Source organism: Anguilla anguilla, chromosome 2 (genome assembly GCF_013347855.1).
Source record: "Anguilla anguilla isolate fAngAng1 chromosome 2, fAngAng1.pri, whole genome shotgun sequence".
In the NCBI taxonomy this organism is placed as follows: Eukaryota; Metazoa; Chordata; class Actinopteri; order Anguilliformes; family Anguillidae; genus Anguilla; species Anguilla anguilla.
The window spans coordinates 2,444,579-2,466,978 of record NC_049202.1 but is presented as its reverse complement, the minus strand read 5'-3'; the positions used below and the strand labels follow the sequence as shown (position 1 = coordinate 2,466,978).

Below are 22,400 nucleotides of genomic sequence, written 5' to 3'. Positions count from 1 at the left end.
CCGACACCCGATTGGCCGCTTCTCCTGTGGGCCGGTCTGGAGGAGCCAGCATGGGTTCCTCACGCCCTGGCCCAGCGTGATGGCGGGGGGGAGAGGGGCTGAGTCTCGGCCTGACAGGCCTGGGGCTCACTGAGCATGTGCGGGGTGAGCTGAGTGAGCAGGGGTGACGCATGGCCTTTAGAACAGAGAGACCAGCGATCGCCCGCTAGCCCCTCCCCCAAACCCCCCCCACCCCCCACACCCGGCCGTGCCAGCGTAACGGGCACAGAGACAGCATCTGCCATGCCGCTGATGCACAGCTTGTGCGGCCAAACGCGCTGCCTCCCTGGGACGACCCCCCCCGCCCCGCCCACCCCCACACATCCCCCCCCCCCACCCCTCCTCCAACCGCCCCCGTTTCATCCACACAGCTGACAATATGACATTCAGCATAATGAAGTCACCAAGTCAGCTCGATGCAGAGCGATGTCTTTGCACCTTCCACCGCAGATCCTGACACTTCCCTGATGATATATACCGCGCTTCTGATTTGTTGCAGACACTGGCGAGAGGTTTCCTTTGGTGCTCAGAATACATTTGTACGGCCTGCCGTTACTGCCGCTGTGCTCCATCCTTATGCGCGCATGAATTCGGCTTTAACAGCATTTCATTTTTCATTTTAAATACATTTATTTTTGTGCTATATCTGACTAGTTAATATTGCATTGCCACTGATACTAGTGATGCAATATTAACTGGATAGAAATGGCGTAAGTGCAAGATTGTACATACTGCTGTATTTGATTTCATGTGATGCCCAGAATATATTTAGCCAGTTTTTTAATGTACTTTATAGCATCTGTGTGCATATGAATTAAGCTTTTACAATATTTATTTTCAATGAAATCAAATATTGCAGGATGCATATTTTATTAATATTAATATTGCATTACCGGTTTCAGTGGATTGCATTTTGAGGATGCGTACAATTAAGATAACGTTTGTGGGCGTCGTCGTCTCCAGTGGTCACAGCTGTTCAGAGTTAGATCCCTGCTTCGGAGAAGAATTTGTCTTGATTTTAAATGTTTTTAAAGAGAAGCCGGATCAGTGGTGTGTGTTGTGGACGGACAAGCGTAAAATAAACGTGCTTAATGGTGAGGAATGAATTAGCCCCAAATAGCACTCCTGCTCACCCAGCACTTTTTTCAAGCACCGCTGAGAACTTTCCGTCTGCCGCCCAGTGAATTGGACGCACTTCTTCTCTTTCCAAAACTGCGGGAATTCCTGAGCCAGATTGGACATATCACCATCCCCCCCCCCCCCGACCCCCCCACCCGCCCGTGTGACTAACCAAATGGATCACAAATCCAGGGAGCGATAACTAACTGGCCAGGAAACCCAGCCGCACAGTACAATGTTCAGTATTAAATCATGTCTTACAGTGTACATATGGTCCCTAATGGTTGAATTAACACGTTTTACTGTGCATATTGAAGCTAACTGAACTAATTGTCCAAAACAATCCTTAAACTCTTAGAATAAAAAAAAAAACTAAATTAACAGATAATTTACACTTAATGTTTTGTGGAACTTTTAACTTTTAACATTAACTTTTCATAAAGAAGTTCTGCAGTGTCATTCAGTTGTGTTTGTACAAAACTTTATTTAAAACCCCGAGTGCTGTAAGAAACTATGGCTGTAAGGATGCTTGTCATATTATCCATTACTTATTGTGTGTACAAAGTCCAACCTGCAGAACTCAAATCAATATAAATATGTTTAAAAAGTTTAAAAGATTGACAGGAGACTGGCAATGAACAGTGGTGAACAGCATAGAAAGATTTGCTTTTAAGAGTGTGTGTCCCTGTATTTATGTGTGTTATTTTAATTTGTTTATTTCCTGCCGGGTTGTGTTTCCAGGCGCTGTCGTCCGAGCTGAGCATGTGCGAGTCGCAGACGCAGGAGTGCAGGAGCCAGATGGAGCGATTGGATCACGAGCTGCAGAATGTCAAGAAGAAGTACCTGGCCCAGAAGCGCAGAGAACAGCATTCCAGGTGAGCTGAAACGCCGGCCCCCTTTCAAGGCTCCGACGCCGCTCGCCGAACCGAGGGGGGGGGGGGGTGAGGGCGGTGGGGGGGCTTCAAAGGGCCGCGTTAGCGTGCGATACGGGGCGCGCGCGAGGTTTGACCTTCGCTATCTCTGACGGGCAGACGGCGAACGAGAGAGCTTCTCGGGCCTCCCCCGAAAAAACGATTCCTCCGATATACATTTTCCAAAAAAAAAAAAAAAAGGGATCAAACGGTTGCGACTCGCGAGGACTGAAGACCAGCGAGCCGGAAAATTGGAGACCTTGTCGCTCGGTGCTCCGGCACTGAGCGTGATCCAATCAGGAGATGTCCGGCCAGGTTCTGATGTCGAGACAAAAGGGACGAGGGTCTTCAGAAATGTCCCCTTCACAAAGTACTTTACCTGTTGAAGTGTAATGCTGCTCCTTGGATTTCTGTCCAATCAAAATCACTACTTACTGGGTCATTGTCAGTAACAGAAGACATATGACTATAGATTAAGTTGGTACTGTTGGGTTCGTAATACATCAACAATTTGGTGGGACAATATTTGATTGTATAACGTCTGAATTTTCTTTAAATATTGCTTAGATTTGTTAAGAGTTAAACTATTCCCTCTCTGAGCCATTTAGGTGGGAAAAAAAATATACAGAAAGAAAAATCAATTCAAGAGATATTGGGGGCAGAGGTGACTACATTAATGTTTTTATATACCACCCACCTCATGCCCACCCCCCCCCCCACCCCACCACACACAAACCCCCCCCACACGCACCCAACACACGCACACAAGCACACGCCCACGCGTATACATACTGATAACCACCACACCAGGCTCCACAGCATTTATCACAACAACAGAGCATTATAACAACAGAGCTTCCTCTTCAGTCAACTCTCCACAGATATGTAGCTGGAGTAGCTTTTTATCTGAGATTATAGTTTAGCAAGCTCGCTATCATCAGAAGGATTTATGAATAAAATGTCTCCTTTCTTCCCCCGTCTGAACTGGAAACCAGTGAGCCAGTGCCCCACTTCCATGAAGGTTACCATGCAGTAACTTCAGAGACATTTTCCATTATAAGTCTCCGTTCGTTTCAAGATAAAACATTATGGCCAATGTGCAAACAGACAGTGAGACAGAATTTCATTTTTCTCTTGAGTTACTGAAGCAACAGTGAGAGGTACCAGTGCACTTTGATCTTTTGTATGTGACAGTAGAACGTACATCTCTTCCGTACGGTGTGTGTGTGCACGTGTGTGTGTGTGCGTGTGCGTATGTGTATGCATGCGTGTGTGCGTGCGAGTGTGTGAGCAAGCGTGTGCCTGTGTGTTTGAATGTATGTGTGTGTGTGTATGCATTTAATATTCAGGACTGCCTAGTAAAGGTGGCAATAAAAACCCATTTTGTGTCTCTGTATGGATTTTGTGACTCCATTGTCACTGACACAAATACAATTTATTAATTGAGTGCTGATAATCACAGCATTACAGGCGGCACACATTTCATGGAAAGTTTTAAAATGCCATGGAATATGCCCCTGGCTAGGAAAGTAAGTTGAATAAGTTTTTCCATTATTGATTTTCTCAGCCATGCTGCTGCAGTCTCTGCATAGTGTTCAGACGTATTGGAGAAACACCGGAAAAAAATTCTGACTGTGTCATAGATTCTGTTGACAGTTATCCTCAACCTTAACCTTAACTGGAAAAAATGCATACATGTTTTTTTTTTTTTTCCATTGCAAACACTGGCTGAGATTCAATCAAAAACATTTGTGCTTAAGGGCATACTATGCAGGACTTTTACCTTCAAAATATTTTAAAATAACCGTGCTTAGGCATATAGGCAGTAACCTGGCACCCCCGCCCTCCCGCCAAAAATGAAAATAACAAATATTTGAAATTCATTATTATTAATACTGCTATTGAACAGAAGCAACCAATCAACAAGCATTTCTAAAAAGGTGTCGAGGGCAAAATATTGATACGAACCAAGAGGCCTGAATTCAGCGACACTCTCCACAGCACCGTGGCGTCCGTTCCATTATTTTCCAGAGAATTGGTTAAAGGGAAGAAAGGCCTGGTTGTGCCCGTGTGAAATACTGCTTGCTTTGCTGCTTTTATGGGCCTCGTTAGCATACGTTAGTCGCAGGCCACACTTTCTACATTCTTAATCACCGGGCAGAAAATCTTTGAGGTCCTTAAAGCACCAATTACAGTAAAGTCAATCGATAATGACAGGTTTTAGACGAGACCGAATGACTTTAATGAATTTTAAAAGGCGCCATAAATAATGCAGGGCTCGAACGGATGATTATCACCGACCGTCCAGTCCGGTGCTTAAAATGGAAATGGGTGTAGAAATTTGGCCTTCCCGCTGCGTGAGTGAGGCGCGGCGGTGCCTTGCACACGGGCGGGACAATACGGTACAAAGTGTTTTAATTGTTACCTTGACAACAACAAGAAAAAAAAGGGGGGGGGGGGTGGTGGTGGTGTGGACGGTTGCTAACCGATTTCTGTGGCAGTTGGCCGTAAGAGCGTTGTGAATGTCTGGATTAAGACGTACCTAAAGAAGCGCTCCCGTCCCCCAACCCCCCCACCCCCCCCCCCCATCTGTTTATTTATTTATTTATTTATTATTATTTTCTCTTTTCCGCGAGTCGCGGTGCAAGCGGTGATTCCTATTGTGTTCTCATTGCCTTCTTCCCCGTGCTTGATGTGCTCACCGACCATAGAGCCCATCTCATCAGAAAAACAACATTTTCTCTCCCTGCCTCCCTGTTCACCTCCATTGATTCCCTGGGGAAAAAAAAGCCCGCCGGAGTAGGCGAAGTAGAACTTAATTTCGCCACGGCAGACGGTCCTTATACTCCATCTAATTTAAGACGCATTTTAAAAAGGATATTTCATTTTGCACAGAGCCGCTCCTCCTGAAAACTGCTTATGATATGGAAAACTGTCAGGCATAAACAAGAACGTGTCGAGAAAAAACGGACGGACATGGCCATCAATTCCTGGCACAGATTCTCTGAAGGCACAACTGGTTCATATCTTTTCAGAGCAACAGTCCCTTCTGTCTCGTCTGCATAATTTTAGATTTGACTGTTGGTGGTGCACAATGCTTGTGTGGAAAGGAATTTAACAGTGGCCTTGCCCCATTTCGTTTAGGCTTAGCAAATCAACGCAAAGAATACTGCAGACGGATTGCGATGTTGCGTTGCCTTCGCGTGCACCCCCCCGTCTCACTTCGCTTTTTCGGATCCGTGATTGCGGTCTTTTCCAACACCCCATCTTCTCCCCGCACTCATGCATGTATAATTTCAGACTGGCGAACGGAGAAACCAGCCTTCTTATTTGTAAGAGCAACTCTGCATGATATTGAAAAATCTTCCCCCCCGTTTCAGAAGCCTTCCAAATCCTCTGAGTTCCTGTCCAGACATGCACTGCTTGCGGAGCTGCAGAATTTGTGATTGGCTCGGACCGTTATTCATATTGAATTTCAGCGAGTTCTTGTGTGTGCCGAATACATGTATTGCTATATATGGAATGGCACTGTTTTTTTTTTTTGTTTGTTTTTTTTTTGCACTTGTTGAATGGGAACATGGGTTTTTATTCCAGGAAGCAATGTGCAAACAATACCCCAAGTCAAAACAATGTTGTTTGCCATTTTTACAGCACTTTTTATACGGGCAGCAGTGTGTGTACTGATGGGCGCTGTGGACGCACTACCTTGCTTGTAATGTGCGGCTTATTGCACTAGACAGAATCTGCACGACTTGTAAATCTCCCATTGAACCGAAGCTGACCGCAATCCGCAGCTGTGATGCGTAGACCCCAGAGTATGTGCAGTGACAAGGAGCTTAGTTCGGAAAATGCAGACAAACTGCTCTGTCCTCGGAGCGAAGACTGGAGTAATGGAACTAATGCTACGATGGGACATGCACAAGTGTGTTTCTCTTTCCCCCAGTGAAATGACACTGGCTGGGTAAGATGCATGTATTCCAGAATCAATGCTCTCTGCGGCACTGAGATGGGGGTCAGTTTAATTTAAATTCAGTCAATTCGGGAAATCGCTTGAAATTCAATCAATTTGAACGTAATGCACGTTTTTCAATCCGATAATTACACCAAATTTATTTCCCAGAATGTAAGTGGCAAGGTGTGCATGAGTACGAATGAGGGGAGAATGAAACATCAAAGGATGTTAATTGGAATTTTTCTTTGGAACACATATTTTTTGATACTTTTGAACTTGAGCACCAGAAGACCACACAGAGGTCATGCTGGAATTAACATCTCCCTTACCGTGGATACGTGCAAATGTCTCACATGAAAAGTTATGTAAGTTTGTAAAAAAAACAATTTAATGCATTGACAAGATTAGGTCAGCCATTTTACTCCGTTTTGTCTTTGTCCATGAGTAGGTGGAAACACTCTTTGACAGTGACTCTGTTGCCTGCTCCTGTGTGCCTCTGATGTAAGTTAGTAGTCCTGTAAAATTAGTAGTGCTCGCGTAGAGGACACCGTTCAAAAGACAGATACGTTGTGATGAAGTCAGTGTTCTGAAACTGAATGGCTGTGCTTGCTATGACCACCGAAAACAAAATTACATAAATTAATTAATTTCATCCTGTTCGACGGCTGAGTTCTGTTGATTCAATGTTTCCACACTTTAAGTCTTTAATTACCAACCACCGTAATTCATCAGGGGTTAAGGAGACGTAGGGAACGTAGGAAAGTCAGTAAATTAGGGATGATGCATCTGTACTTCCGAGATGGGTTTCCTGCTAGTGAACAGAGGGCCTTCAGACAAGGCCCCTGGTTTGGCACCTCTGTCTGCAGTGGAAAATGTTGAGCTCATATTTGGAAAGAAAACAGGTTGTACATAAGGATGGACCAACTCCACATTAATGGCTATAATTTTGGATCAGATGTTGGATGTCAGGTGTCCACATACCTTTGGCCATGTAGTGTACTTTCATATCATGAGAGTGCAAGAAAAGTATAAGGAGAAAGAAAACTTGTTCATTTGTGTTTTTCCTTCAAAAATCAAGCTTTTTTATGTAAAAATTCATTTTAAATATTCTGTGGTTTGACACAATATAATGCAGTCACTCCAGAAGTCACAGACGGAATTAAAGCTGGAGTACTATTCAGTCAGGGCCCTGGATTATCTGCAACTTGATTACCGCTGCTGATATCCACTACGTGACTTTGTAACTGCTCTAGTCAAACACAAAACAGGGTAATTACACGTGATTAATTAGATATCGAGAACCCAGTCATCATGAGTTTGGTACAACCCAGCAAATTGTTGTCTTAAATGAGGAGATTCAGTTCATCAGGAACTCTCACTGAGAGGATTCAAGCAGCGCCGTGGGAGAACCGTTAACGATTGCGCCTACATCGACCCCATGCTGCTGGAGGACTAAATTACAGGGTGTAAAAAACGCACAGTACTCTACTCTGAGAACTCTTTTTTCCCCCATTGCAATTTACATTAACCAAATGTGGTGCAATCCATTTTTTCCCACTTTACCCTGTTAAGGGTTTCAATTTTAGAGAGATTTTTTTGAAAAAAACTGGCAAAAGTTAATGAAATGCAGCTTGACCCATATTGTGATGTTAGTGAAAGATTAGTTGTTAGTAATTAATGACGGATAGTGCGCTCAGTACGTTCGTTACTTTGTGCTCAGTGAGAAGCTCCGTTCTGTAACTAATTGTTAAATACACCCTGCCGTCAATGGTTCGCTGTGCCCTTCAAAACAAAACAAAAAACAAAAAACCTTCATTTCCTGTGTTTTTAAAAAAAATCAGCGGCATGGATAAATTGAAGGATTTTCTGTCTTCTGGTTGACGGGTGAACCCGACGCGATGTGATGCTATCGCTTTAAAAGAAAGACGGGAGACGCCAGGAAAGTTGACAAGAGCGCAATAAACGGTATGCTAATGAGGACTACGGATTATTGCGTCCCCCCCCCCCCCCCCCCCCCCCCCCCCCCCCCCGCCCTCGTGCTAGACCCGCGCGCGGGCGGCTATGTTCACGGGCCGCGATGCCAACACGGGCGAGCGATAAAAGAGTGATCGGCCGTAACTTACAGCTAGCCCTGCGCGCTACATGCTACATGCAATCTGTCTCTTTCTTGCCTTCGTAAAATGCTCGTCAACTGTGAGACAGGACAGGCTGGCCTACCTGTCCAACCGACTCCCGTCGAACGGTGGAATAGCTGTACGTCAAGGTTTGTGTTCTCTTTAGCTGGCTTCCCGACCGTTTTTCCAAGGAAATGATTTGAATTCACAGACTCCAAAAAGGGAGAACAGTGCCGTAATCAGCATTATTGACTGAGCTGGAGCCTGCAGAGCAAATACTCGGCTGATTTTGAAAGGAAGGAACTCGGCGTTTCCACTGCTCTGGAGAGCGGCGTGTTTTCTGGAGGCAAAGCAGAGGCAGGGTAATTTGTACATTTGTTTACCCCACCCCACCCCCACAACCACCACCCGCCCCCCGTGTTTGTCTGTTTGTCACATTTCCTTTCCTCCTGCAACAGTGTGCGCATTTAGCCAGTCTGTGTTTTTTTTTATTTTTTATCTTTCCCCTCTAACACACTACATAATTAGAGCTTAAAGGTTTAATGTGACCTTCCATTACGGATAGCTGACAGATCAGCGGCTGATCCTCTGCAGGCCCCGCCCGTCCTTGGATAAGCAACGGCGGAGCAGCGGGATCGCCGCGCGGCGAGGATCGGGGATCACAGAGCCGCTGCGGACAGTAAACGAGGAGCTACGGGGATCTCGGGCCGTGTAGAGGCTCTTTTATTTACTGAAATGGTCGCCCTTTTCTCCGTTTCCCCGGCCAGAAACCAGCAGCCCTCCTAATCGTCATTGTGTGTGTTTACTGGGGGCCCGGGGGCGGGGGAAGAGGGGGCACACTACACACCTCTTGTGCCCTGTCATAATGATCAACGTCATGGACGGAAACAATTGTATTAAAAATAATAATAATAATAAGAGTAATAATGAATTGCGGCTGGGAACAGTGCCGTTGTGGGGTGGTCTTCTGACAGACCCCCCCCCCACCCCCCCCACAGTTGGCGCACCAGCCCGGTGCCTGGTTCTGGAAGTGTGGCCCGGGGGCCCGCGTAACACCCACCCACACAGGCATCTGGGTCAGAGAATCTCCACGGGGATTAAGATATGGCCGACCGCTCCCTGGTGGCCGACCGCTCCTGGTGCTGCGGCTGGGCCTGTCTCTCTTCTTCTCCTCCCGTTTTTATCCCTGTGCCCAGTAACGAAGGCACACACCCCCCCACCCACTGCTGTTAATTAACCCCCTATGCCTTTAGACCCCCGCCCACTCCCCCCCCCCCCCCCCCCCCATCGCCCCCCTAGAGTATGTCCACAGAGGCATTTCAGGACTTTTCCGCGAAACAAATCTTCCCCCAGTCTCCTGAGTAATGCTGTGTTCTCAGTTCCTCTGCATGACCCGGCTCTCTCCAGAACCACCGCCAGGAACAGCCTCGCTACAAACGGGAAAAACGGAGAGATTTGTCTGCAACGGGGGAAAGAAAAAAAAAAAAAAAAAAAAAAACGCGGCTGGTTTCTCATTTTATATTCGCTGAGACAAACTCCAGATCCATTTCCTGGATGTAAACTTCCTCCTTCACTTCACATCACGAAAAAAGGCCCTGATATAGGTCGCCCCTAATGACGGGGAGCGTTCGTCGATAGAGAGATCTGGGAACGCTGGAGGCGTGAAAAAGCCCTTGTAATACTAATCCGTATTTTCCCAAACAAGTGCTTAAAATTCTGAGCGCGGAATCCACAAAAGAATTGCTTTAGCACCCATTAAAACATCGCGAGTACCAGAAAGAAAAAAAAAAAGAAGAAAGTTTCATTGTGATTCTCAAAGCACCCGCAGTGCACAGAAAGCAATACACGACTTCACTACCAGGAAGAAAAAAGAGAGACACGGCGTGCTGTCTGGGCCATGCATATTTAAACTGCATGAATTTCAGTTTCCAAAATTACATTTTTTATAAATACGGGTCTCGAGTCTAGGGCGTGTCTGATTGTCGGAGATGATTGCAAATTACGCCTGACAAGCGTGGACTTCTTAAAAACAGCCTGACGGTAATGAATCCCCCTCATTGGGTTAGCTCTTCGGGTTGAACAGAGTCATGCAGTGGTGGAATCCATGCAATGTTAGAATTTGCTTAATGACAGAGGTGACGTCGGACCTGCCCCCCCCGTCATGTGTTTCCAGCTGTAATTTAGGGAGGCCGTTTCATTGGACAGAGACGGATATTGGGACAAGTTCGATGACCATGTCACTTCAGTAAAAACTACTCATTTAAAATAGTTCTATGAAGTCACAAGAAATAATAAAGAGGTTTGTTTACTGCTCTGTTAACTGACCTCGTCTGTGGCTCCTGGTGCCTTATTTAGTCGTTTTTATTCCCTTGTAAAGTAACAGGCAGTTTCCAATTGTGTAGAGCTGAGGATCACCATTAAGAAAATAGGTGTGAGCAAAGCCAATATAAAAAAACAAAAAACTTTTTTGCGCATTCGGATAATTTGACACCAAGACCTGTTTTTCAGATTCAAAAAAATAATAATTGCGCTCCAGATATAAACTAATGCAGCGGAGAAGAGGAAACCTGGTGTGACCACGGCTCGAAAAATATCGTTAAGTGAACTGCGCTCTCTAGCTGTATGGGCGTGGTTGCACATCTACGTGATGTGCAATAATACTTTAGTGAATCGGTCGTTAATATGATTCAGGTGGCATCCACAGCTGTTTTGCTATAAGCTGCACAAACTGCTTGTTTATTTTTTTCTCTCAATCTACCCCTGAGTTTAATAACACGCTTGCTATGAAACTGCGCAGTCTTGATTCCCTCCAGCAGGATCTTAAATTATTATTTTTGAACGGCAGAATGAAAATAACATGACGTTTTTGTGGATAATAAAATAAAAATTATAAGGCGGGCTGTAATAATGATGTCATAATGATAACGGGTTTACAAGCCTGTGATTGGTGGTGATTAAGCTGTGGGGCGTGTCTGCTGGAAGGGTGGGATCAACCTGCAGATTTCCATAATAACTGCTACCTGTGATGTGTTTTATATGCAGTGTAAATAATTTAGGGCAATGAGCTCTATGTGCTGATTTTGCACTAACAAAATGATCAACCTACTAAACTATCAAAATGATCAATCTTCTTTATGTGAGCGCACACACAGACACACACACACACATACATAGTCAATGCCTGGAATGCACAAATTCCCACAACTCTTACCTTTTACTTGTCATCACGCAGAATAATTACAGTTGAACATTTTAACCTGCTAATTCCTTCATGTTTTGGCTCACAAGTATAAATAAATAAATAAATAAATGAATGTGTAGAATTCTGTAACATCACAGAGTAAGGGCTACTATCCGCTAGCGTGAAGTTGCGCTCAAAATGCTTCCGTACGGACGCTCCGTTTGGGCCTCTGTGTGGGGCATTTGCCGTTCTTTTTCAGGCTTGCCGAACTCTCTGCCCTTCGGTAAACAAAAACACAGCTTCCAGCTCGATTAGTGTGCAGATTTTAAAAGCATATCCCTCCCCTTCTGCCGCGTTGGGGCCTTGAAAATTTCATTAGCGGCCGATCTCAGCGTTGTCAGGAGGCATTAGCCGAAGTTGACGGTGATGTCATAAGTCACATAAATGGAGGGAGATCAAAGCCGGTTCCACAGATGTCTGGACAGAGATCCAAGAGTTTGCATATTCAGCGCTTCTGCATAATATTCTGTTTTTGTTTGTTATCTGGAACAAAGCAATTGGTTGTTGGTGGTTGCCAAATGTCTTAATCGCTAACTTCATGGAACCAGATTACAGCACAGTAGGTGAGTTGTAAGCAGAGAGAAAAAAAAATAGTGAGAAAAAAGAGAAATATGTTTTGCTGTAAAGCGTTGTATGTAGAAGTGGCTGTTGCTAACACAGGTAGTAGCGGTAGAAGTGGCTGTTGCTAACGTAGGCAGTAGCGGTAGAAGTAGCTCTTGTCGCTGTTGCTAACGTGGGCAGTAGCAGTAGCAGTAGCAGTGGCTGTTGCTAACGCGGGCAGTAGCGGTAGCAGTACCAGTAGCAGTGACTGTTGCTAACGCGGGCAGTAGTGGTAGCAGTAGCAGTGGCTGTTGCTAACGCGGGCAGTAGCAGTGACTGTTGCTAACGCGGGCAGTAGTGGTAGCAGTAGCGGTGGCTCTTGCTAACATGAGCAGTAGCGGTAGCAGTGGCTGTTGCTAACGCGGGCAGTAGCAGTGGCTCTTGCTAACGCGGGCAGCAGCAGTAGCAGTGGCTGTTGCTAACGCGGGCAGCAGCAGTTGCAGTGGCTGTTGCTAACGCGGGCAGTAGCGGTAGCAGTGACTGTTGCTAACGCGGGCAGTAGCAGTAGCAGTAGCAGTAGCAGTAGTGGTGGCTGTTGCTAACGCTGGCAGTAGCGGTAGCAGTGGCTGTTGCTAACGCGGGCAGTAGCAGTAGCAGTAGCAGTGGCTGTTGCTAACGCTGGCAGTAGCGGTAGCAGTGGCTGTTGCTAACGCGGGCAGTAGCAGTAGCAGTGGCTGTTGCTAACGCGGGCAGTAGCGGTAGCGGTGGCTGTTGCTAACGCGGGCAGTAGCAGTAGCAGTAGCAGTGACTGTTGCTAACGCGGGCAGTAGCAGTAGCAGTAGCAGTAGCGGTGGCTGTTGCTAACGCTGGCAGTAGCGGTAGCAGTGGCTGTTGCTAACGCGGGCAGTAGCAGTAGCGGTAGCAGTGGCTGTTGCTAACGCTGGCAGTAGCGGTAGCAGTGGCTGTTGCTAACGCGGGCAGTAGCAGTAGCAGTGGCTGTTGCTAACGCGGGCAGTAGCGGTAGCGGTGGCTGTTGCTAACGCGGGCAGTAGCAGTAGCAGTGGCTGTTGCTGTTCTGACTGACCGCTCGTGACTGTTCCCCTGCAGGGAGAAGGACAGGAGCGTGGCTCAGATGGGACAGCCTCTGATTCAGCCGCAGCGGACGGACGGCCCCCGCTTCACCGGGGGGGGCTTCAGCCTCAAGCAGCCGGGGAGAATCGCGGCATGAACACCCCCCCCCCCCCCCCCCCCCCCAACATCACCACCACCACCACCACCAACCCACAGCCCAACCCATGCATCACACTGTTCTGTCAAATTAAACGCGTCTCTGTTGTACCTACAAGAAGGGGTTGGTGTGAATTGCATTTTTCTTACGCTTTTAGGTTTTTGTTTTACACAGAAAGACAAGTCCGACCATCCCGACTTTATATCTGGGGGGAATTTTTTTAAAAGAAATATATTACCAATGCTGCAGTGGTGAGAATGTGGAACTGGCGAAGCCATGCTGGACGCACATGAGAGAGCTCTTAGTCGTCGGCCGCGCAGAAAACCTTCCGACTGTTCAGAATTTCAAACGATCGCGTCTGCAGAAAGGCAGAGCTGCTTTATCCGAATGTCTGCGATCATCCCAAAGCAGAAACTCTCCAGCTAAAGCTTCTCATCATGGCTACATTTCCTGGCCTGAGTACTGTGCTCAATCCATTAAGTTACCTTTGTCTTGTTAAGTTGTCATTGATAAAAAGTGGAATAAAGAAAGAAAGAAAGAAAAAATTTATTTGCAGGAATTTAGAACTTTTATATACAGTATTTGTTCCAGTCAAGGATTATAATGATGACAGGCTGTCTCCAATGATTGACCAATGATCACGCCAGCCTTAAACGTGGCCACTGGTTTGATTGGCCCTTGTGATCCTGCAGCTCTTTAGTGGAATATGTCAGAGGGGAACTTAATGAGATCCCCCACCCTTATTTCCCCCATAAATATGCTAATGCTGCAGCCATTTTCACACAGCGATACGCGTGACACCCACCTGCCCCCTTTTGTCTATTTCAATCTGTTTATTCAAGTATTTCCTATTCACACATGCTAATGTGCTTCACCTCTCAAGTAAACACGGTGTCTAATTCAGGATATTTTTCATAGCAGGTTTTAAACACAATTTTAAAAAACTTTTGACCAGAGAGGAATATCAACTGCTAGGGGAAGAGTCGTAACGGTTTTACATTTTTAACAGCAAATGATTAACGGGCTGTGGCTTTTGAAAAGTTTTCTTATGAACGCACTTGATCCGTTTTCAAAGTGTAACTGTCTTCAGAGATGACTGTGAGAGTCATCCTCCTTTTTTTTAGTAGGCTTGTCTTATAACCACAGTCCAGATGAGACCGATGTAACTGAATGCAATTGCATAAAAAAAAACAATCGTAATAATGTTTGTAAAATTATTAAAGTACTGTAATTAAAGGAACAAGCACATGTCACAACATGACGTGAGGTCCACAGAAATCCTTGTGCCGTGGCAGTACCAAATTTCCTGAGAAATTGTGGCTTGCACAGAACAAGACACCCACTGCGTTAGACAGAGGGGGCTTTGAATAAAAAAGCCGCTGGATCAAACTCAGGTCTGATATCTTTTTTCTCCGTTTGAGTGTCTGTGGAAAGATGGTCCATTACGGAGTGTGATTTGGGCCTCTTAGATGAGTGAGAAGGCTGTCAGCGCTAAGGAATTGCTTGCTGCCTTCAATCCGAAGATCAAGTGAGAGGGAAGAGAAGAGATTGCCTTCAACGTTACCCGAGATGACTGGGCCCCCGTTTCCAGAGTGATGGGGCCGAAAAATACAAACATGTGAGTGTGAAGCGGACGCTGTTCGGGTTTTAAAGCTGTGAACTTTAACCGGTTTCAGAGAGGGACGTTTCCACTCGGACGGTTAACTGGGGTATTTTTAATTTGCTGTGTTTAACATGTTAAACGTGCTCAACTTGAAGCGCAGCTGCAGCGCCGTCCCTCCCGCTAGGCATACCCGGCACTGCGCCCAGGGCCCCGCCTTCTCATCTAGGGTCCTGACATCTCATCTACCTTTCGACAGCAGAATAATCAAAAGGTGAGGCCGCCACCCCCACCCCCCCACCCCGAAAAAAATAAGTCTAGGTACAGCTCTGCATAGCTGACAGTGTGTCATCAATTCTGTTACATTTGGGGGAGAGGTCACATTAGGTTTTTTTTTTTTTTTTTTTTTTTGGGGGGGGTGGGGGGTGGGGTTGTGTAAAATGCTGACTTGTGCCATGGTGAGGACTTACTATGAGTCTAATTGAAAATAAGCATTAGCATTAATACATACACAAGTACACATGCTTTAGATCACCGCATCTGAAGAATTGTCTTAAATACAATGACCACTATGCAGCAACCTTGCGCGTAGTAGTGTTAGCTGGTTAGCTAGCGATGGTAGATGCCTCTGCCAGTAGTTGCTCGTCAGCTTTACCACTAAACTTTAGTTGTTTGGTAAAGCTTAAATTTGCCAAAAAGCTTGTCTGACATCTTTCTGACTCCTCGGTCTAAATGAGCAGAATAAAAGAATAGAATCTAACAGCTCTCCTTTGCTGACGATGACACGTTCCGTGACAGAGGAACTGGAAAATTAATTTCTTCTGTGAATATCATTTGAAATGGGGGGGGGGGGTGAACAATATGTGCAAGCTTTAATAATATACACGCCTACATCAGAATGGTCACAGCAGAGCAGCATAACCGGGTTTCTGTTATTATGAAAAACCACATGCATTAATCTGAATGCACACACATTATTACAGATGTTTTTATGTATTTTTTACTGTCATTATACCGTAATTTAAAGATCTAGAAAACAACACTTAAATGCACTTCGTTAAAATAGTGGCAAAACAAATGATCGGTTAATATTGAGACAACCCCCCCCCCCCCCAAATAAAATAAAAATAAAAATGTCTTTCTAAGGGGACATAAACCCCCCCCTCGCTCCCCCACAGATGGCACTCTGGCTGACATCCTTGTCATTCTTTCGAGGTTCACACAATTGAGGCTCAGCATCCTGCAATAAAAGTCAACATTGCTGAATGCAGTCCTCCCACCTGCCAATTGAGACAGATGTGTAAGACATATATTACGTCCACACACACACACACACACACACACACACATATGCACAAACACTTTGAGTTTACTGCGATGGAAACTGCTAATTTAAATGGGGGGGAAAAACAAATTGTTTTCCGTTGTGTTCCACAACAAATGCCAACGCAGGTCCCCCGGAGAATCGTTCTGCGCTTCTTACTCTGAATTATTTTCACACACTTTCTCAGGTGTCTGACCAACTGGGGCCGCCTTCAAATAATGATGTTTTTCAGGACCAGATTCAGCCGCTTGCAGTGTGCTTTCCATTTCATGTAATGGTCTCCTTTGCCCATTTCACGCGGCGTATAATTTCATATCTCACTCAAAACACACTTGGCTTTGTTTTCGGGTGTCCTCTGTGACACCCCAAAGCTTGAAAGGATCTAATGGTTATTCAGCTGGCAGGTTTCAGTGAATTTAATAAATCAAATTAAATTTCTACATCCCTTTATAACCCACAGTAGCAGAGTATTAAAACTCTTTCTGCCTCTGTGATCTGACACCATAGATTTGATGAAAACTCCCACAAACTGTGGTAGCTTGTAACCTATGAAGTGCCATGCGGTCCTAGATTTTGAATTTGGAAGCAGCCGGAGCAGATCTACGTCTATGACGTGAAAATGTAAACGGAGACCTTTGCAATAGAATTTAGTTTTAAGTGGGTCATGCAGCTTGTCTTTGTTAACAGATGGTGTTTGTTGTTTTATTTGTTCTTTTTTCCTAGTCGCAGTAAACTCATATTACAAAGCGGCTCTCTTTCAAGTTCTATGGCACAAGTTCTTTTTGATTTAGTAAATGATAAAAAAGCATAAATGGTGGAATAGGATATCTCACATAAAAGGAAATCCTTTGAAATTGAGCGAACGTGTGACTTGGAGATGATGAGCACAATTTTTTAACAAATTAGGTTCACTAGATTATTCGCCGAGGCAGAGCAGCGACTGTCGTGTAAGCTCCTGACGACCAAGTTTCGATTTAATGAAACTCATTTTAAGGCTTTTAAGTTCACCATCTTTGTTAAATTAGATGTTTATTGAGTTAATTCCAATACTGTATGCTTCACTGAATGTATGATTTTATTAGATTACAACAGTAGTTTTCTTTGACAAAGTCTAATATCTTGACAGTATGATCAATCATGCAGTTCATGTAGACAATAAGTGCAATATAAATTGTTTTACACATTTTATGTTGTCTTCGTGAACTCTATGTTACAGGGTCGGTCATACCACCGCTACAGCACACAGTAAAATGTTTTGTGTTGAATGAACCCTTACAAAGTACATATGGTCACAACTGGACTCATATATACTCTGTTGGAGTTGAATTAACACTGGACGTTTTACTATGCGGGGACGACACTAACAGAACTGTTTTATTGACTACAGTTCTTGCATACAGACGGTTTGAGTACATTTGCCGTTGTGCAGAATATAACACAACAGTACGTGCCGACATCATGACCCCTGTGTGGGACGAAAATCTGTTTAGCAGGAAATGAAAATGGAATTTGAAAACGTTCAGTAATGTGGAAGCAGGGTTCGAATTACAGGGGAGTCAGGTGGAGCTGAATGCCCACCCCCCCCGCTCACCCCCGAGAGAGACCTGAGGCCCCAGATCCCCCCCCAATCCTGGTAAGCAATGAGTATCTCAGAACCCCCCCCCGCACGCGCACACGATATCCTGCAGTACAATTCAAAATCTGTGTCGAAACACTGTGTCGGTCACGGTATTGATGTAACACCAGCTTTGAAAATCCAAATTATTATTATTATTCTCTTTTTTCCTATTTCAAAAAAAAAAAAAGGAAAAAAAAGTCTCACAAGTACAAGCAGCTTTGTGCATTTAAATGACTTCGCTGGGCGTGCAGCCATACCTCCTTAAAGAATCTTAATGAAGCACTGATGTGGCCCCCGAAGACCGAAAGGAAGTGGCCCCTGACATGCCGATACAGGCCCTCAGCGCTCAGAAGAGATGTGACAGCGCCTCACCCAGCCGCCAGTGCTTCCTGTCTCCCCCCTCCCCCCACCCCCCCACCCCCCAGCAATGTCAGCAGTCGTTTGATGGACAAGCAGAACTTTCCTCTTTTTTTTCGTTTTTTTTTTTTTTAAATCAGATCTGGAATGCGGCGTGCGGTTCGCCTCTGGTTGGGGGCTGTCTGTGTGACGGCCATTAGAGCGTCTGGCATCGCCTGTGGGTTTGCTTAGCGGAGATCACTGGAGTGCGCTGCTTAACAAGCTCCGCTTGCAGAGACAGCCGATGGTGCAAACGGGACCGCTCCAGAGTAGGCTGGAGCTGCCGCACATCAGCCCCTACACCGCCACCCCTGGAACCGATGCTTCCTCCAGTAATTAGATCACTAGTTCAGATTATCCAACAAATGCGCAATTCAATAAAGAATTGATCGCCTGACTTCAAACACCCAATTGAATTCTTTCTCGTTCTCCTTCCCACACACACAGTATACCATATATATATAGATATATATATATATATATATATCGTATGAGGTGGATAAATAGGGTAGGTTGGTAGCGATTAAAGATTCCTTTTTGATCTGCTACGATTCCCAGACAATGGGCCGTTTGTCGCTATCTGCTGCGCTAACTGGGGGGATTGTTTGCACATTATTGGAGTTTGATCATCGCAATTACACGGCCTACACTGATGCGGGGAGGTAATGGGAGAAGCCCACCGAGAGGGAGGGGGGAAGCGAGGGGGGGGGGGGGGGGGCTGTCGGTGGAGCTGACAGCAACAGTAGCAGCAGCAGCACCTGCTGCTCCTGGCCACTGAAACGCGCGCATCCCCAAATGACAGAAAAAAAACAGCCGTGCGTAAAAAAACACAACAGGCGGAATTTAATCCAGTTCCCTGTCTCTCGCTCGCGCTTCACCAGCTGGCCGCGTGTAAAAAGGTTACGACTGGAAGGAGAGAGAGAGGCAGGAAGTGTCACGCCTGTCTGGAGGACAAATAGTGCTTCCATCAAATTAAAATCAATCACTAAAAAATTTTCTATGCCACCCTCCTCCTAGCCTTTTCGTTTCTTCTTTTTTTTGTTTGCCAAAATAAGCTTTTGGAGGAAAAATAGTACGTGTATTCTGTAGATTATGTTCAGAAAACCATAGCTATGCTTTAAAAAAATAAATTAATAAATAAAATAAACATCCCTGCTGGCAATAAAATATTTTACAACTAATCTCACCTGTGCCCACAAAACACATCTGTTGCCATCCTAGGCAAAGTTTTTAGAAAGGAAACAGTTTTTTGTTTAACTTGACGTAGACGACATTGCTTCGTAATGCTGTAAAAGTTTCGCCTTTTTTAAATTGCAATGCCAGCAAGACGTAAGAAAATGATTATGATGGAAGTCATATTTCGGTGATACGCAGCACATTAAAAACCTGCCGAGCGCGGGCTCACACAGGGGAGAAGCGAGCGCAGTTTCTAATATGTTTTAAATGTGCTGAACGGCGAGTTGCGTAACTGAAATGGGACCGGTTAGAACCGCCTGTACGGTGTGGCAGCAGCGTGCTAGTCATTAAAATACAAATAAACAAATTGCCTGTGATGTGGGGGAATACGAAAACCCCGTAGGTTCAGCCGTCCGTCTTCTTATAATGATTTCGCTCGGCTGTAACCTTGAAGAGAAACATCCGCGCCGTACGAATTGAGCTTTTGTCCATGGGATTGAGGATTGGGGGGTGAGGGGTGGGGGGAGGGACTCATCTCACATGAAATGACTTTTTAGCCCACGTTGCATTTATTATCATACGTTGATCTTGAACCAGCTCTCTCAGGACTCAGTAAGCTGTTTATGTTTCTGAATAGTTGGATTGCATGTGGTGGACAATTTCAAATAGTATCCGACAGTGCATCTGTATCTGTGTGTGTGTGTGTGTGTGTGTGCGTCAGTGCGCGCGCATGATTATGGAAGCATGAAAGTGTAATGTGAAAAATACGTTTAGAAAACAGGCAATAGCAATTTCAATGAACTTCCTATCCACGTGCAATCATTTGCCAGTTTTGCTGTTTGCACAATGTTACATGCATTAAACTCGCGGTGACATAGGTTTAATGAAATTGGCCTCTACATCCTCCAGATCTCCCCTTAACTGTAAAAAAAGGCCTGTGATCGCCACAGGCTGTGGTTTCACATTAAACTGTCATACACACTGAAAAGTAGATTAACTGAATTAGATAAACTGTGTTTGTGATAGCATACCAGGTGGGCTTATGTGAAGATTAAAGACAGTTATTATCGTAAGACCATAATAATCCTGACCAGTTATTATCCTTGTTTAAAAAAAAAAGCAACAGCAGACTCTGCTTACCCATTACAACCTTGTTCAAGAGGTCAGCGTTGCATGAAAAGGAACTTTTAGATAATGTGATACATTACTATTTACTAGATTGGCTTTGTTCCCTCCTAGAGTTCTAGATCTGTCCTTGTTACCATCCATACCTCAATATAATAAGAGGGATAATTAAGTCAGGCCTGCTTTGAAACATTCATTAATGTATGATATCTTAAATATGAATATTTGCATATGCATGCGGTGTGAGAAAAAAATGAATTTTTTTTTTTGCTCTTCTACTTATTTGCATTAAACTGGCAGCTCGAATGAGAGTATCTCAGTACATTGTCAGTGTAAAAGCTTTATAGCTCCTGAAATGTGTACTCATGTTTCCACTTTAAGGCTGTTTCTTATTTATTCCTTCAGGAGAAGTTAGAAAAGCTGACGCATCTATGAGCATAATATTGTGTTCATGACAGAACACAACACTGTATGTTTATCAATGTTATCAAAGAAGACAAGTGAGACAGTATGTGTAGCAGCCATACTGTACACCCCCCACCATATTTTACAGTTGAGGGAGGGTGCTTTGGATTTCGGGCATTTCAGTTTAGCCTCCACACTTTGCTCTTGCCAGCACTTTGATACTAGCGAATCTTGGTCTCACCTGTCCTCAAGACCTTTTTCCAGAACTCTGCAGACTCTTTTAGGTACTTCTGAGCAAGCTTTAGCCTGGACATCCTGTTTTTTTGCAGCTAACTAGTGGTTTGCATCTTTCAGTATAGCCTCTGGAGTTCTGCTTGTGAAGTCTTCTGCGGACAGTAGTCACTTACACATCCGCACCTGCCTCCTGAAGAGTGTTCTGATCTGTTGGGCAGCTGTTTGGGGGCTTCTCTTACGGTGAGAATTCTTCGATCATCAACTGTAGAGTTCTACCTCCTGTAAATGCCACTGGCAGATTGCAACTGCTCTACTGACCAGAGGGGGTGCTATTGAGCAGTGGAGCAGAGCATATCCCGTTGAATGAACCCTCCATCCCTTGCAAATGTAACTTTTCTGTTGTTTGTTTTTAGCAATTTTCCTTCTGTGCTACCCTGTAGCACCTTCAGCCACAGTTGGCGGTAGACGGCGTCAAGATCTGAACCAAACTCCAGGACAACATCAATGCACCGTGTAAACGTGCTCCACTGGTAATGGCCCTTTCACAGTTCACAGTTAAAATTTAAAATTCATTCATGTTTAATATTTTTCGCTTTCAAAGCTCCGCACACAAATACCAGTCCATCAATATTGATTTCAGAAGGGAAAAATATTAGCTTCCCGCTCTCACCAGGCTGAGCTGTTGAGGATATCCCACACTTGTGTTTTCTCATTTTTCTTTTTGCTCCATTTTTAACTTACAAAAGCCATTTCACTATTGTTACTTTAAACTAAAGCAGTAGCTTAGGTATTCCATAATAATAATGTGTCAGTGACATTACATACTGTTAAAATAATCCTTTTTTTCATAGAATATCCCATTTCGTGCTGCATTCCAGTGTGAAATATTAATTTTGTTTTTCTGGCGCTTAATTGGACAGTATGGGGCACTATTTTATCCTCACACCTGGCCTCCCTAGCCTCTTTACAGATTTATGGCAGTTCCTCTTCCTCCTCTCTTTCTCAGCGACCCCACTGTGCAGATCCAGACAGCCTGCTTCCACATCGACCACAGGTTCCTCTGACACATCTCTGCAACAATATCTTTTGGCTCCCTTATCTTGGGAGTTAAAATTAATCAGCGGGAACTTTCCATAGCTCACTGCCCAACAGTTATCTTCACCTCCTGAAGCTCTGGGATGACATCTAAATGAATGGGATTTTCTTTTCTTCTTTTTTTTTTACCAGGTAATTATCAGTTACTTGCAATAAATTGCTTTTGGGTTAGAAAAGGCTTAGAAGTCAGTAAATAGTTGAAGGGCAAAAAAACCATAAAGGAAAATTTCTCTTATTTTAGTACCTGTCAAAATTTATACTCTCAGGTCACAACAATTTTATA

The 22,400-nt window shown here is 44.7% G+C and overlaps 1 protein-coding gene and 1 long non-coding RNA gene across 3 annotated transcripts in view; both read left to right on the top strand.

Annotated features, from left to right (window-relative positions):
- Positions 1-13,165, top strand: part of cfap58 (cilia and flagella associated protein 58) — a 65,941-nt gene extending 52,776 nt beyond the window's left edge. For both annotated transcript variants that reach the window (XM_035406282.1, XM_035406281.1), the window contains exons 17-18: positions 1,900-2,033; positions 13,024-13,165. In XM_035406282.1, coding sequence (XP_035262173.1) covers positions 1,900-2,033; positions 13,024-13,144 — 255 coding nt within the window. In that variant the 3' untranslated portion in view covers positions 13,145-13,165. The remainder of the gene's footprint in view (positions 1-1,899; positions 2,034-13,023) is intronic.
- Positions 13,166-21,182: 8,017 nt separating this feature from the next.
- LOC118221321 lies at positions 21,183-22,178 on the top strand. The gene is made up of 3 exons (XR_004764090.1): positions 21,183-21,262; positions 21,436-21,552; positions 22,029-22,178. It is a non-coding gene; the product is annotated as an uncharacterized LOC118221321 (long non-coding RNA).
- The last annotated feature ends 222 nt before the right edge of the window (positions 22,179-22,400 follow it).